The following is a 14,662-nucleotide window of genomic DNA, read 5'->3' as shown; positions in this document are numbered from 1 at the left end:
AGATAAGCAAATGCTTAGAGATTTTGTCACCACCAGGCCTGCCTTACAAGAGACCCTGAAGGAAGCCCTAAACATGGAAAGGAACAACCGGTACCAGCCACTGCAAAAACATGCCAAAATGTAAAGACCATCGACCCTAGGAAGAAACTGCATCAACTAATGAGCAAAATAACCAGTTAATATCATAATGGCAGGATCAAGATCACACATAACAATATTAACCTTAAATGTCAATGGACTAAATGCTCCAATTAAAAGACACAGACTGGCAAACTGGATAAAGAGTCAAGACCCATCAGTCTGCTGTCTTCAGGAGACCCATCTCACATGCAGAGACATACATAGGCTCAAAATAAAAGGATGGAGGAAGATCTACCAAGCAAATGGAGAACAAAAAAAAGCAGGGGTTGCAATCCTAGTCTCTGATAAAACAGACTTTAAACCATCAAAGATCAAAAGAGACAAAGAAGGCCATTACATAATGGTAAAGGGATCAATCCAACAGGAAGAGCTAACTATCCTAAATATATATGCACCTAATACAGGAGCACCCAGATTCATAAAGCAAGTCCTTAGAGACTTACAAAGAGACTTAGACTCCCATACAATAATAATGGGAGACTTCAACACTCCACTGTCAACATTAGACAGATCAACGAGACAGAAAGTTAACAAGGATATCCAGGAATTGAACTCATCTCTGCACCAAGCGGACCTAATAGACATCTATAGAACTCTCCACCCCAAGTCAACAGAATATACATTCTTCTCAGCACCACATCACACTTATTCCAAAATTGACCACATAATTGGAAGTAAAGCACTCCTCAGCAAATGTAAAAGAACAGAAATTATAACAAACTGTCTCTCTGACCACAGTGCAATCAAACTAGAACTCAGGACTAAGAAATTCAATCAAAACTGCTCAACTACATGGAAACTGAACAACCTGCTCCTGAATGACTACTGGGTACATAACGAAATGAAAGCAGAAATAAAGATGTTCTTTGAATCCAATGAGAACAAAGATACAACATACCAGAATCTCTGGGACACATTTAAAGCAGTATGTAGAGGGAAATTTATAGCACTAAGTGCCCACAAGAGAAAGCAGGAAAGATCTAAAATTGACACTCTAACATCACAATTAAAAGAACTAGAGAGGCAAGAGCAAACACATTCAAAAGCTAGCAGAAGGCAAGAAATAACTAAGATCAGAGCAGAACTGAAGGAGAGAGAGACACAAAAAACCCTCCAAAAAATCAATGAATCCAGGAGTTGGTTTTTTGAAAAGATCAACAAAATTGACAGACCGCTAGCAAGATTAATAAAGAAGAAAAGAGAGAGGAATCAAATAGACGCAATAAAAAATGATAAAGGGGATATCACCACCGACCCCACAGAAATACAAACTACCATCAGAGAATACTATAAACACCTCTACGCAAATCAACTAGAAAATCTAGAAGAAATGGATACTTTCCTGGACGCGTACACTCTTCCAAGACTAAACCAGGAAGAAGTTGAATCCCTGAATAGACCAATAGCAGCCTCTGAAATTGAGGCAACAATTAATAGCCTGCCCACCAAAAAAAGCCCAGGACCAGATGGATTCACAGCTGAATTCTACCAGAGGTACAAGGAGGAGCTGGTACCATTCCTTCTGAAACTATTCCAATCAATAGAAAAAGAGGGAATCCTCCCTAACTCATTTTATGAGGCCAGCATCATCCTGATACCAAAGCCTGGCAGAGACACAACAAAAAAAGAGAATTTTAGACCAATCTCCCTGATGAACATCGATGCAAAAATCCTCAATAAAATCCTGGCAAACCGGATTCAGCAGCACATCAAAAAGCTTATCCACCATGATCAAGTGGGCTTCATCCCTGGGATGCAAGGCTGGTTCAACATTCGCAAATCAATCAACGTAATCCAGCATATCAACAGAACCAAAGACAAGAACCACATGATTATCTCAATAGATGCAGAAAAGGCTTTTGACAAAATTCAACAGCCCTTCATGCTAAAAACGCTCAACAAATTCGGTATTGATGGAACGTACCTCAAAATAATAAGAGCTATTTATGACAAACCCACAGCTAATATCATACTGAATGGGCAAAAACTGGAAAAGTTCCCTTTGAAAACTGGCACAAGACAGGGATGCCCTCTCTCACCACTCCTATTCAACATAGTGTTGGAAGTTCTGGCTAGGGCAATCAGGCAAGAGAAAGAAATCAAGGGTATTCAGTTAGGAAAAGAGGAAGTCAAATTGTCCCTGTTTGCAGATGACATGATTGTGTATTTAGAAAACCCCATCGTCTCAGCCCAAAATCTTCTTAAGCTGATAAGCAACTTCAGCAAAGTCTCAGGATACAAAATTAATGTGCAAAAATCACAAGCATTCTTATACACCAGTAACAGACAAGCAGAGAGCCAAATCAGGAATGAACTTCCATTCAGAATTGCTTCAAAGAGAATAAAATACCTAGGAATCCAACTTACAAGGGATGTAAAGGACCTCTTCAAGGAGAACTACAAACCACTGCTCAGTGAAATCAAAGAGGACACAAACAAATGGAAGAACATACCATGCTCATGGATAGGCAGAATCAATATTGTGAAAATGGCCATACTGCCCAAGGTAATTTATAGATTCAATGCCATCCCCATCAAGCTACCAATGAGTTTCTTCACCGAATTGGAAAAAACTGCTTTAAAGTTCATATGGAACCAAAAAAGAGCCCGTATTGCCAAGACAATCCTAAGTCAAAAGGACAAAGCCGGAGGCGTCACGCTACCTGACTTCAAACTATACTACAAGGCTACAGTAACCAAAACAGCATGGTACTGGTACCAAAACAGAGATATAGACCAATGGAACAGAACGGAGCCTTCAGAAATAATGCCACACATCTACAACCATCTGATATTTGACAAACCTGACAAAAACAAGAAATGGGGAAAGGATTCCCTATTTAATAAATGGTGCTGGGAAAATTGGCTAGCCATAAGTAGAAAGCTGAAACTGGATCCTTTCCTTACTCCTTATACGAAGATTAATTCAAGATGGATTAGAGACTTAAATGTTAGACCTAATACCATAAAAACCCTAGAAGAAAATCTAGGTAGTACCATTCAGGACATAGGCACGGGCAAGGACTTCATGTCTAAAACACCAAAAGCAACGGCAGCAAAAGCCAAAATTGACAAATGGGATCTCATTAAACTAAAGAGCTTCTGCACAGCAAAAGAAACTACCATCAGAGTGAACAGGCAACCTACAGAATGGGAGAAAATTTTTGCAATCTACTCATCTGACAAAGGGCTCATTTCCAGAATCTACAAAGAACTCAAACAAATATACAAGAAAAAAACAAACAACCCCATCCAAAAGTGGGGAAAGGATATGAACAGACATTTCTCAAAAGAAGACATTCATACAGCCAACAGACACATGAAAAAATGCTCATCATCACTGGCCATCAGAGAAATGCAAATCAAAACCACAATGAGATACCATCTCACACCAGTTAGAATGGCAATCATTAAAAAATCAGGAAACAATAGGTGTTGGAGAGGATGTGGAGAAATAGGAACACTTTTACACTGTTGGTGGGATTGTAAACTAGTTCAACCATTATGGAAAACAGTATGGCGATTCCTCAAGGACCTAGAACTAGATGTACCATATGACCCAGCCATCCCACTACTGGGTATATACCCAAAGGATTATAAATTATGCTACTACAAAGACACATGCACACGTATGTTTATTGCGGCACTATTCACAATAGCAAAGACTTGGAATCAACCCAAATGTCCATCAGTGACAGACTGGATTAAGAAAATGTGGCACATATACACCATGGAATACTATGCAGCCATAAAAAAGGATGAGTTTGCGTCCTTTGTAGAGACATGGATGCAGCTGGAAACCATCATTCTTAGCAAATTATCACAAGAAGAGAAAACCAAACACCGCATGTTCTCACTCATAGATGGGAACTGAACAATGAGCTCACTTGGACTCGGGAAGGGGAACATCACACACTGGGGCCTATCATGGGGAGGGGGGAGGGGGGAGGGATTGCATTGGGGAGTTATACCTGATACAAATGATGAATTGATGGGTGCTGACGAGTTGATGGGTGCAGCACACCAACATGGCACATGTATACATATGTAACCTGCACGTTATGCACATGTACCCTAGAACTTAAAGTATAATAAAAAAAAAAAAAAAGAAAGAAAAGTAAGGAGAAAAGAATAGAGTCTCAATGCAGTAAGTTCCAAGGTTTGAGGCTGCTACTAATTAGACAATTAAATGACATGCAGCTGGTCTGTGTTATGATCTATCGGGTAAAGCTATCAAATAGATTTAGGTAATGATTTTGTCCACAATTGAATGGAATCTAAAAACAGATGGTTATACAAAAGCCTATCTATGTTGTTGCTTTCTTAATCAGCCTAAAACTTTAACCAGATCTTAAATACAATTAAGAGGCTGCCCAATTGATCTTTTTTTAACAGCTCTGCTAAAAGAGTATCGGTAATAAAGAGTTTAATTCAGACAGAAGTCTTAACAGAGAATTTATGATGTCGAAGAGTAAAGTTCATGTTAGTTTATTACTTTTTAAACCACAGTATTTGGTATTTCTCATGGGTACAAAGGATATCTCACACTCTTTTTTCCTCCTTTTTTGGGAACCAATTTAAAAGAAAAATCTCACCTTTGTCTTTTAGGCTCTTCTAACACATAAGAGTGACCCAGCCATGAGAAAAATGTTGAATCATCTATATTTCTATATCATGCCTGTGTTTAACGTCGATGGATACCATTTTAGTTGGACCAGTGTAAGTCACTTTGCCTATCCAGTTGAAAAGATGACTAAATAAATCTTAGAAAACAGAGTCACAAACTTCCAGGACAGGAAGGAAGCTGGACAGACAGTCAGCTGAGTGATTCTCGAGATGCAAAAGAAAGAGACCTTCACTCTTTCCCCGGTCAGAGCACTAACAATTAGATTTCATTTTCACATCTAGATTTTGTAGAGATTTCACGTAAAGATTTCTTCTTCCAAATAAATAGTGAAAAACCACTGGTCTAGTCCAGCCTATTCAATTTTGCCTGTAAAGAAATGGGGCCAAGAGAAGGCAAAATACAGGAAGTTTGTAGCAGAAATTGGAGCATGAACCTGGGTCTCCACTACTAATCCAGTCTTCTTTTTCACTCCCCGGGCTTGTCTATTCACAGGAGAACTCTCTCCTCAGCGGTATGACTCGTTCATTGATTGAGCTATTAAAATGCATGCGAATAACCTTTTAAGTATTTTTCTCTACACCTGTTTTCTTAATTATGTCTAGGATCGATTTTGGAGAAAAACAAGGTCAAGGAACTCAAGGTTTCGCTGCCATGGGGTGGATGCCAATCGGAACTGGAAAGTGAAGTGGTGTGGTAAGTTTGGGACCAACTGGGATCCAGATCCAAAGGTTTCTGCAGGTTTTACTCTGCAAAATATGAGCCCAGAGGATGCTCATGGGAGACTGATATTTTTCTCTATGTAAAAACCTGGTAGAGAAAGGTACAGACACATACATGAAAGCTATAATTGGCAAAAGAAAATGAAAGAATTCTCTTTTAATATATAAAAATCAAGGATTTTAGATCTGTCAACTCAGTCCTGAAAACTGAAAATTTAAATACATATGTAAAAGCAGAAAACTGAGGAATATTTGTCATTCCCCAAATTAAAACATGAACTGTGGTGTAGTATAATTCTGGTTAAATCTTTTTATCCTTTTCGTACAAGCACCACCGATCCTCCCTTCGTCTGTCTGTTGTGGTCAAAGCTGTCACAACCTTATCTATATCCTACCACTCTGCTGGTCATACGTGAATTGACCATGCACGTTGGGAATGTATTTCTGCTGCATTCCATGTTCCATTAATAATCACCTTTAAAATAAAAGGAAGATGTCATTTTAAGGAAGGAAATCCTTTTACTGAAGAAAGGAGCAGGCAAGTATCAGGGAGAAATGAGAAAATTAGTCATGGCTAGTTTAGTTGCAGCAAAAAAAGGAGAGGATGGAAAACTATTATCAAAATGCAGTTGTTAGGAGCTGCCTTTTTATTGAGACTTTCTATATGTCCCTCAAAATATAGACCCTTGTTTAATGGCAATCCTTCCTTTAGTCCCTTAGAAATGAGGCCTATTCCACATTCACTCATTCTACAATGAGGGTTAGGTTCTATGTGAGATGCCAATCCTCCCATCCCACTAGCATCAGCTAGAATAACTGGGCGTGGGCTTTGATTCCTTCCACACATCCCTCCAAGCAAGAGGCTTCAGTCGATTAGAATTGGCAAATAAGAACATGACATAGCTAAAAGAGTATGGCTCTAAAATAAGACAAATGTAGTCTGATTCTACCATTACTAGCTCAGTGATCTGGGCAATTTTATTTAATCTATGAAATTATAATGCCAGTCACCTCGTGGGGTTCTTATAGGGACTAAAGAAATTTATATATGTGAAACGTCTAATTTAGTTCCTAGCTCCAAACTGGGATCTAAGTATCAGTAACCCATTCCTCGTTCCCTGACCTCCAAAACAGAGTCAGTTCTCCTCTAAGCCTCACATCAATTGGTGAAACAACCTCTTATCTTCATGGGAATGTTGTGATGATGAGCAATAATGTATACTTAAAAGCACTTGCATTTATGAAGGGGGAAAAAAGCATTGTATAAATACTATGATGTGGTGTTATAGATGGCTATTTCTATTTAGAAACTGTTTTCTCCAACCTATACTAAGACAACAAGTATGTTAACTACTGAAATCCACTAATTTAAAGAAAACTTTTCACTTTCCCTTCTCTCTGATGGGGCCATCTTCCATACTCATAACCACAGGGATGTTTCCCTTGTTAGCGGAGACTCGCATCCATATATGTGTCATATGCACGCCTACAGGCATCTACATGAGTGCCCTGGATGGGTAATTGAGCTGAGTAACTCTAGCAGCAGCCGGTTCTGCCTGTGTAAACTTAGACTCCTGTTTATATCGGGTTGCAAGTAAGGTCTTGCTTCCCTTTGTTGTTCTTCCTTTACCCAGCTTGCTTCCTTCATACACATGCCTTCTTTGGTTTTTCAGTTTCAGCTGCAGCCCCAGCTAGAATTCCTTTGATTCTTCCCAGTTTTGAATCATTCTCATTTTTGCTGTGAGCCAACACTCAAGATATACAAGGGATTATGTCAAATGCAGTTGCAAAATGATCTTGATAGACTGTTGGGAGTGATGGGGAAGTGCAGGCAGCCTGGCTGGTACTGTGTCAGCTGCAGGGTCTCCAGAGTGGATTCAGCTGATCCGATAGGCAGGCAGCCAAGTGTGACCTGCCTCCCTCCCAGGGTCAGGTCCATCCCCCCACAGCTACGTGCTACATGAAGAGGACAGGGAACTACAATGTAGGAATCACTCTGAGGTCAGGGATATTGAGGTAAGTATGAAATTCCCTAAAGTGAACCTCCAAATAAACATCCCTAGCATAAATGACATAGAAATGCCCAGACCATTGAAAATACTGTAGGGTCAGCATGGAAGTGACAAAAACAACTGTTTCTTTCTCTTAAGTCAGTGATTCTTGAAATTATAGAGCAGAACATGAAACTGCTTTTTACTGTGAAGAATCTGCGGATCCCCATGTGATAGTGGTTATGCTTTAGTGTGTGCATGTGGAATAGTCCAGCATGCACGTAGAGACAGGCATACTTTTTGAATACTTCATAGCTCTCCTGAGGGTGTTTCACCCATAAGATGAATATCACTCTTCTGAAAGTCCCCCAGAGGGACTCGACAAGTCAGAGTAGTGGTAGAAACCCGGAATAAATGCATAAATTTCATTCATTCATTTGCCAAAGTTAATGGAGCACATTCTCTCTGTGAAGCACTGTGCTTTTTTCTTTCCTCTGTGCACTCTTTTTAAAATATGCTGGAAGCACTGATTTTCCAAATTGGAACAAATCCAGGAGAAAGGTAAAGGGTTTGGATAATGTCCATACTTAATCTTTAACTTCTGAATAATTCAAGTGTTGCCTAAATACAAATTACTATTTAGAAAAGCCTATGGAACATAAGACAGTTTCGCAAATCATATATCTACTAAGAGACTTGTATTCAAAACATAGAAAGAATTCTCTCAACTCACAATAAAAACACAAGTAACCCAATTTAAAAGTGCACAAATGATTTGAACAGATACTCTCCAAAGGAGATATATAAAGGGGAATAAGCACATGAAAATATGCTCAGCATCATTAGCCAACAGAGAAATGTACATCAAAACCACAATAGGAATAGGTGCCACTTCACATCCACTAAGATGGCTGTAATAAAAAGACAATAACGTATTTGTGAGGGTGTAAAAAAACTGGGACATTCATACTTGCTGGTGAGAATGTAAAATGGTGCAGCCACTTTGGAAAACAGTTTGGCATTTCCCTAAAAAGTTAAACGTAAGACCCAGCAACTCCACTTTTAGATATATATACCCAAGAGAAATGAAAACATTTGCCCACATAATGACTTGTACATGAATGTTCATAGTAGCATTACTCATAATAGCCAAAAAGTGGAAACAACCCAAATGTCTATCAACTGATGAACAGATAAAATGTGGTATATTTATAGAATGGAATATTATTTGGGCATAAAAAGAATGAAGTATTGATACATTCTGCAACATAGATGATACTTAAAAATATTATGCTAAGTGAAAAAAGTCACAAAAGAGCAAATGAAATGTCCAGAACAGGCAAATCTATATAGAGCGTAGATTAGTGGTTGCCACCGGCTGAGGAGAGGGGAAAATTAGGGAGTGACTGCTAAGGGGCAAGGGGTTTCTTTTGGAGGTGATGAAAATATTCTAGAATGAGATGTGACAATTGTGAATATCCTGAAAGTCATTGAATTATACATTTTAAAAGGGTAGATTTCATAATATGTGAATTATAGCTGATTATAAAACAAAGCTATTATAAAAATGTTTTTGTTTCTATTTAGGAGCAAGTTAGGCACTTATTGAAACATAATAACTCTTTTAGAACACTCAGTTACCTAATATTATAAATTAGATGTAATATGGAGAAAACTATATGATTTTTTTAGCAGCCAAACCACATGTGCCCGTCTCTATATATGCCCTTCTCTGACCACCACCCTCCCACTCTATCCAAAAAAAAAAAGGTGGAGCAGGGGGCTGTTCTGCTTGGGCAATCATTTGGGTAGATCATCTTGGGTGAAGAGAGAAACCATTACAAATTGGTGGTTTCCAGCCAATCCCTATGAAATAAACAATAGATGGCCACTGGCCTGCTTTCTAAAACGATGAGTTCCTCCGGCTGAGTGGCTTTTGTTTGGAGAGAGCTATACTAGCTAAGGGCCTAAACTGAATTGTTCTGAAAATATAGAGAATTTCAGAGCCTAAATTTGGGGCAAGGAGAGCAATAAAAAGAGCTAATGTTGCTAGACTGTATGGAAAGAGACTTTAGTACTTAAAAATGCCTATAGAGGATTGCAATTAAATTTTGCCATGAAGTATGCAAATTCTCCAGCATTTCACAACCACCACCACAGGTAATATTCAGTACAATCTACTTCACTAAGTGTAGAGTCAAGGGAAAACTCTCCCTTCACCCTCTGAAGGTTCGCTGAAAATCAGCTGACAAAAGGCAGATTCATAGGATGAAAGGCATACAAATTTTATTTTAACATGCATAGCATGAGGGAATCACAGAAGGATGATTACCCAATAATCCAATGGGGTACAGATGTTTATAAACCCTTCTTTATAGGGGTAGGGAGAAATGTGGCAATTTGAGGCATGGTGAAATATTTTTAAGGGAATTCAATGGGCTTGTAGAACATGCAGTAGACAATAGTTGATGACAAATGCTTGTCCAGGTGTGTTGACAAACCTCAGTCTCTTCCTGCGATATGAGTTAAATTAGTGAAAACTCAGAGAAAGGACTACAGGTAACTGTTTTCTTCTTTGGCGGGTCTGGACTTGAGCTAGATAAGGAAATATCAGCATAAAGCTTCTTCCAGGATCTGCTGTTCTTCAAGGACCATTAATTGAAAATAATTAGCATGCCAGGGTGCTATATTGGGGGTGTCAATTTCTTTCTTTCTTTTCTTTTAGACAGAGTCTTACTCTGTCGCCCAGGCTGGAGTGCAGTGACGTGATCTCAGCTTACTGCAACCTCCGCCTTCCGGGTTCAAGCAATTGTCCTGACTCAGCCTCCTAAACTGGGATTACAGGCACCCGCCACCACACCTGGCTAATTTTTGTATTTTTAGTAGAGATGTGGTTTCACCACGTTGGCCAGGCTGGTCTCAAACTCCTGACCTCAAGTGATCCACCTGCCTCAGCCTCCCAAAGTGCTGGGATTACAAGTGTAAGCCACCACACCCAGGCAGGGGTGTCAATTTCTAAGCCCCAACATAAGGATTTGTGGAATTGGATCTGTCCTCTGGGTAAGGAATGATCAGAAAAACCCAAATTGTTTTTACTTTTCTTAGTACAACACTTCTGACACCAGATGTTTGAGGTTTTCTTGCTAAACCCCAAGCAGCTCTGCAGTGGACACCAGCTGGGTGTCTTATAATTCAATTCAATTCTGACACTGTCTACTTAAAGGGTGTGTCTGATTCCTCAGGTTAAAGGCTCAGTCCCACAAGATTGCCCCCAACCTCAAATACCAGTCACAAATGTCAGCTTGCGACCTGTACTTCTGACTGACTGGTTATAAATCAGGGTTCCCAAGACCCCCTCTTTCAGTTCGATCTGCTACAATGATTCACAGAAACACTTTATATATGTTTATCAGTTTATTATAAAGGATACAGACAAACAGCCAGATGAAAGAGATGTATAGAGCAAGGTATGTGGGAAGGGCATGAAAGCTCCATGCCCTTTCCATAGGCACCACCCTCCATGAACCTCCATGTGTCCAGCTATCCAGAGCTCTCTGAATCCAATTCTTTTGGTTTTTTACAGAGGCTTGATCATGTGGACATGCTTGATTAAATCACCGGCCATTAGTGATTGGCTCAACCTTAAGCCTTCCCAAGAGGTTGGGGAGGTGGCACTGAAAGTCCCAACCCTCTCATGCCTTGGTCTTTCAGTGACCTGTCCCCATTCTGAAGCTGCCTAGAGACCCCCAGCCACCAGTCATCCTATTAGCATACAAAGATACTCATCACTCCAGAGAGTCTAAAGATTTTAGGACCTGTATATATTCCAGGAAACAGGATGAAGACCGAATATATATTTCACAATATCACCCCGGGGATGTGATGAAGTGCTGAGTCTGGCTTCAAGGTAAGCTGAGGGAGAGAACTAATCCACATCAAATTTCAGAGGCATGGAACAGCAAGAATGCACTGCCTTAGAAGAGTTAATTTCTGTCACTGGAGATTAATAGAGAAGCTCTGATCCAGATAACTTCTGGCTGAGAATGACATGTTGATGGGGATTAAACATCAACTAACTGGTCAGACTAGGCCCTTAAGATTCCTGCCACCTCTGTTAGTGATGACTCTAACATATATTAATCCACTTTTGTATCCAAACAAATGTATTGAGCCCCTTCTATATTGCAAAGTGCTAGAAATTATATAAGAAAGTCTCGAAAGATTTAATGAGTTCACATCCTACTCCTAAGAAATTATTTGGGATCCTGGAGAAATACAAAGTGAAAAGATCTGTTGGCTTATCGTATTCTTTGCTTAACAACCAATTTAATATGAAAAGATATAAATCATCTAATATCTATCAAAGTTGGTAGAAAATTTTAAAACTAGAAGATCAATGAGCTAAACCGTAATGCTTAGTTATGCTTTTTATAAAGGAAGTTAAGGACCTACAATCCTGGATATTTAGAAACTTAGGTCATAAGGATTTGCACAGCATTGTTGATACATGGCTGGCATTTCTTAAGGACTCATTATGTGCCAAGTAAGTGCTAAATGCTCAACATGAACTTCTCACTGGTAGATGCTATTATTATCCCTATTTGGCTGATGAAACGAAGAGAGAAGTTACGGAACTTACTCAAGATTATGAATTGAGCTCAAATGAAAAGTCAAATCTGACTGACTTTAGTGTCTGTTTCTAACCACAGTCTGACTCCTTAGGGATCAAGTTGCCGTGAATGATTCCTGTTACTCATTTGGTTAAAGAGTTAAACAATGTGTAACTGCAGAGTAGTAGTTTAGGTATCAGAATAACAATATGAAAGAAACTGTTTTATCCGAAATGAAATAGATTTTTTAAAAAAAATGAGAGATTGGGAATGTATGGTAAGAGGGAAGTAGAGGAAGATCCCCCAGGTACTATTTCTGATCTTGGACCACCACACACCATGCAAATAGTTTGAATTTACAAACCCATGAGATGTCAGGCATATGGTTATGAATTCTCCAGGAAGACTTTTTTTTCTTTCCCAGCCAGAGTTTGGCATCTTCCCAAGAAGGCCGATTTTTTGTAGCCCACATTTTCATGGAAAGTGTCCTACTTTGGGGCAGGCACAGTGGCTCACACCTGTAATCCCAGCACTTTGGGAGGCTGAGTTGGGCAGATCACTTGAGGCCAGGAGTTCGAGACCAGCCTGGCCAACATGGTGAAACCCCATATCTACTAAATATATGAATATTAGCCAGGTGTGGTGGCACATGTCTATAATCCCAGCTACTTGGGAGGCTGAGGCACAGGAATGGCTTGAACAGTTGCAGTGAGCCGAGATCACACCACTGCACTCCAACCTGGGCAACAGAGCAAGACTCTGTATTTAAAAAAAAAAAAAAAGAAGAAGAAGAAAGAAAGAAAGTGTCCTACTCTGAGACTCCCAAGTGTATGTCTGGGTCTTGCTCCCTTTTCCTGCATACCGAGAACCCAAATGCTGATCCCCTGCCTCCACCACTTGTGGCCACTGAAACAAGTCTCCAGGTCAGAGACCAGCAAACACCCCAAGCATGCCTGCAGCTTTTGCTTCAGCTTCAGCCATTATTCCAGCTCTCTCTTCACACTTGTACCCTCAGGAACATTTTTGAGAACTGTGCCATGTATTTACATTGTTTTATTGATCATTTAGATGTGTTTGTAGCAGGAGCTTTTTTCACAGTATCTGCCACGATTCCGTCATATTGCTGGAAAACCCAGCTATCATTTTAGACATTAATACAATTAGAATTAGTGCTGGCCTGACTTCTTGATGATGGTTTTAGGGCCTTTTATCCTCATCATAGTATATCTAAAACAATCTTATCTGCACTTGGTTCTCCAGAACTTACCAATGCCAGACAACTTACTTTCTTCTTTGCCACCTCCTACAAGTAACAGTGTCACAGTAGTATCACAGTTTCCAAATAAAAGTGTGTAGCTTGAAGGTATTTCTTATTTTAAATGTTGTCTTTCAAATCCTGTATAACAGTCCTTTTGATACTTAAGGAGAGCTAACAATGAATGCTGAAACTTAGGAAGAACTGTTTTTTTGGGATTTTTTGTTTTTCTTTTTGAGATAGGATCTAGCTCTCTTGCCCAGGTTGGAGTGCAGTAGTGTAATCCTGGCTCACTGCAACCTCTACTAAAAGCCTCAACATCTTGGGTTCAATCAATCCTTCCGCCTCAGCCTTCTGAGAGTAGCTGGGATTACCAGTGTGAGCCACCACACCTGGCTAAGTTATTTTTTATTTTTCATAGAGAAAAATTTCTCACTATATTGCCCAAGCTGGTCTCAAGTTCCTGTGCTTAAACAATCTTTCCAACTAGCCTCCCAAAGTGCTAGAATTACTGACATGAGCCACCATGTCCAACCAGAAGAACTGGTTCTTAATGATCTTTCTGATTTTGTTATTTTAGGTGTTTTCCTTACAGTTTCTCTAAGAATGAAGTCAGTAGTGTACATTATGGGTATGGGTACTCTCCATCCATTCCAAACTCTTTCTAAGTGCCTTCCTGTACTGCTGAGGCCAAAAAAATAAAAGCTGCAGCCAGCTGTGGTGGCTCCCGTCTGTAATCCCAGCACTTTGGGAGGCCGAGGTGGGCAGATCACGAGGTCAGGAATTTGAGACCAGCCTGGCCAATATGGTGAAACCCCATCTCTACTAAAAATACAAAAAATTAGCCGGGCATGGTGGCCCACACCTGTAGTCCCAGCTACTCGGGAGGCTGAGGCAGGAGAATCGCTTGAACCCGGGAGGTGGAGGGTGTAGTAAGCCAAGATCGCACCACTGCACTCAAGCCTGGGTGACAGAGCAAGACTCCATGTCAAAAAAAATAAATAAATTAAATTAAATTAAAATTAAAATAAATAAAAGCTGCATTTCTAGAACTCCTTAAGCTAGGGATCTGGGTGTGACTTAGGTTCTATCTCTTTGGTGCACTCACCTTGGCTTAAAGCATGGAAGAAAGATGGAAGTTGCTTTTCTGTGCCTTCCATGTTCCTACTGTCTGCTACCATTATGGAAGTGGGTGGTTCATCCAAAGCAGCTCACCTTCTTGGCTCTCCCCTGAATGTGCTGCTTCCTCATCTTGGAAGAGACAGTAGCCTTTGTCTTGTTTTTCTAAGACCAGCCGAGCGGGCGCAAAAGAACCAGCG

The 14,662-nt window shown here is 39.9% G+C and overlaps 1 protein-coding gene across 1 annotated transcript in view; it reads left to right on the top strand.

Moving 5' to 3' along the window:
- The window catches only part of CPA6 (carboxypeptidase A6), a 319,928-nt gene that overhangs the window by 256,294 nt on the left and 48,972 nt on the right, over window positions 1-14,662 (top strand). Inside the window, exons 7-8 of the mRNA XM_023222418.2 lie at window positions 4,750-4,860; window positions 5,371-5,461. Coding sequence (XP_023078186.1) covers window positions 4,750-4,860; window positions 5,371-5,461 — 202 coding nt within the window. The remainder of the gene's footprint in view (window positions 1-4,749; window positions 4,861-5,370; window positions 5,462-14,662) is intronic.

Source organism: Piliocolobus tephrosceles, chromosome 7 (assembly GCF_002776525.5).
Source record: "Piliocolobus tephrosceles isolate RC106 chromosome 7, ASM277652v3, whole genome shotgun sequence".
NCBI lineage: Eukaryota > Metazoa > Chordata > Mammalia > Primates > Cercopithecidae > Piliocolobus > Piliocolobus tephrosceles.
This window is presented reverse-complemented; position numbering and strand designations above follow the sequence as displayed.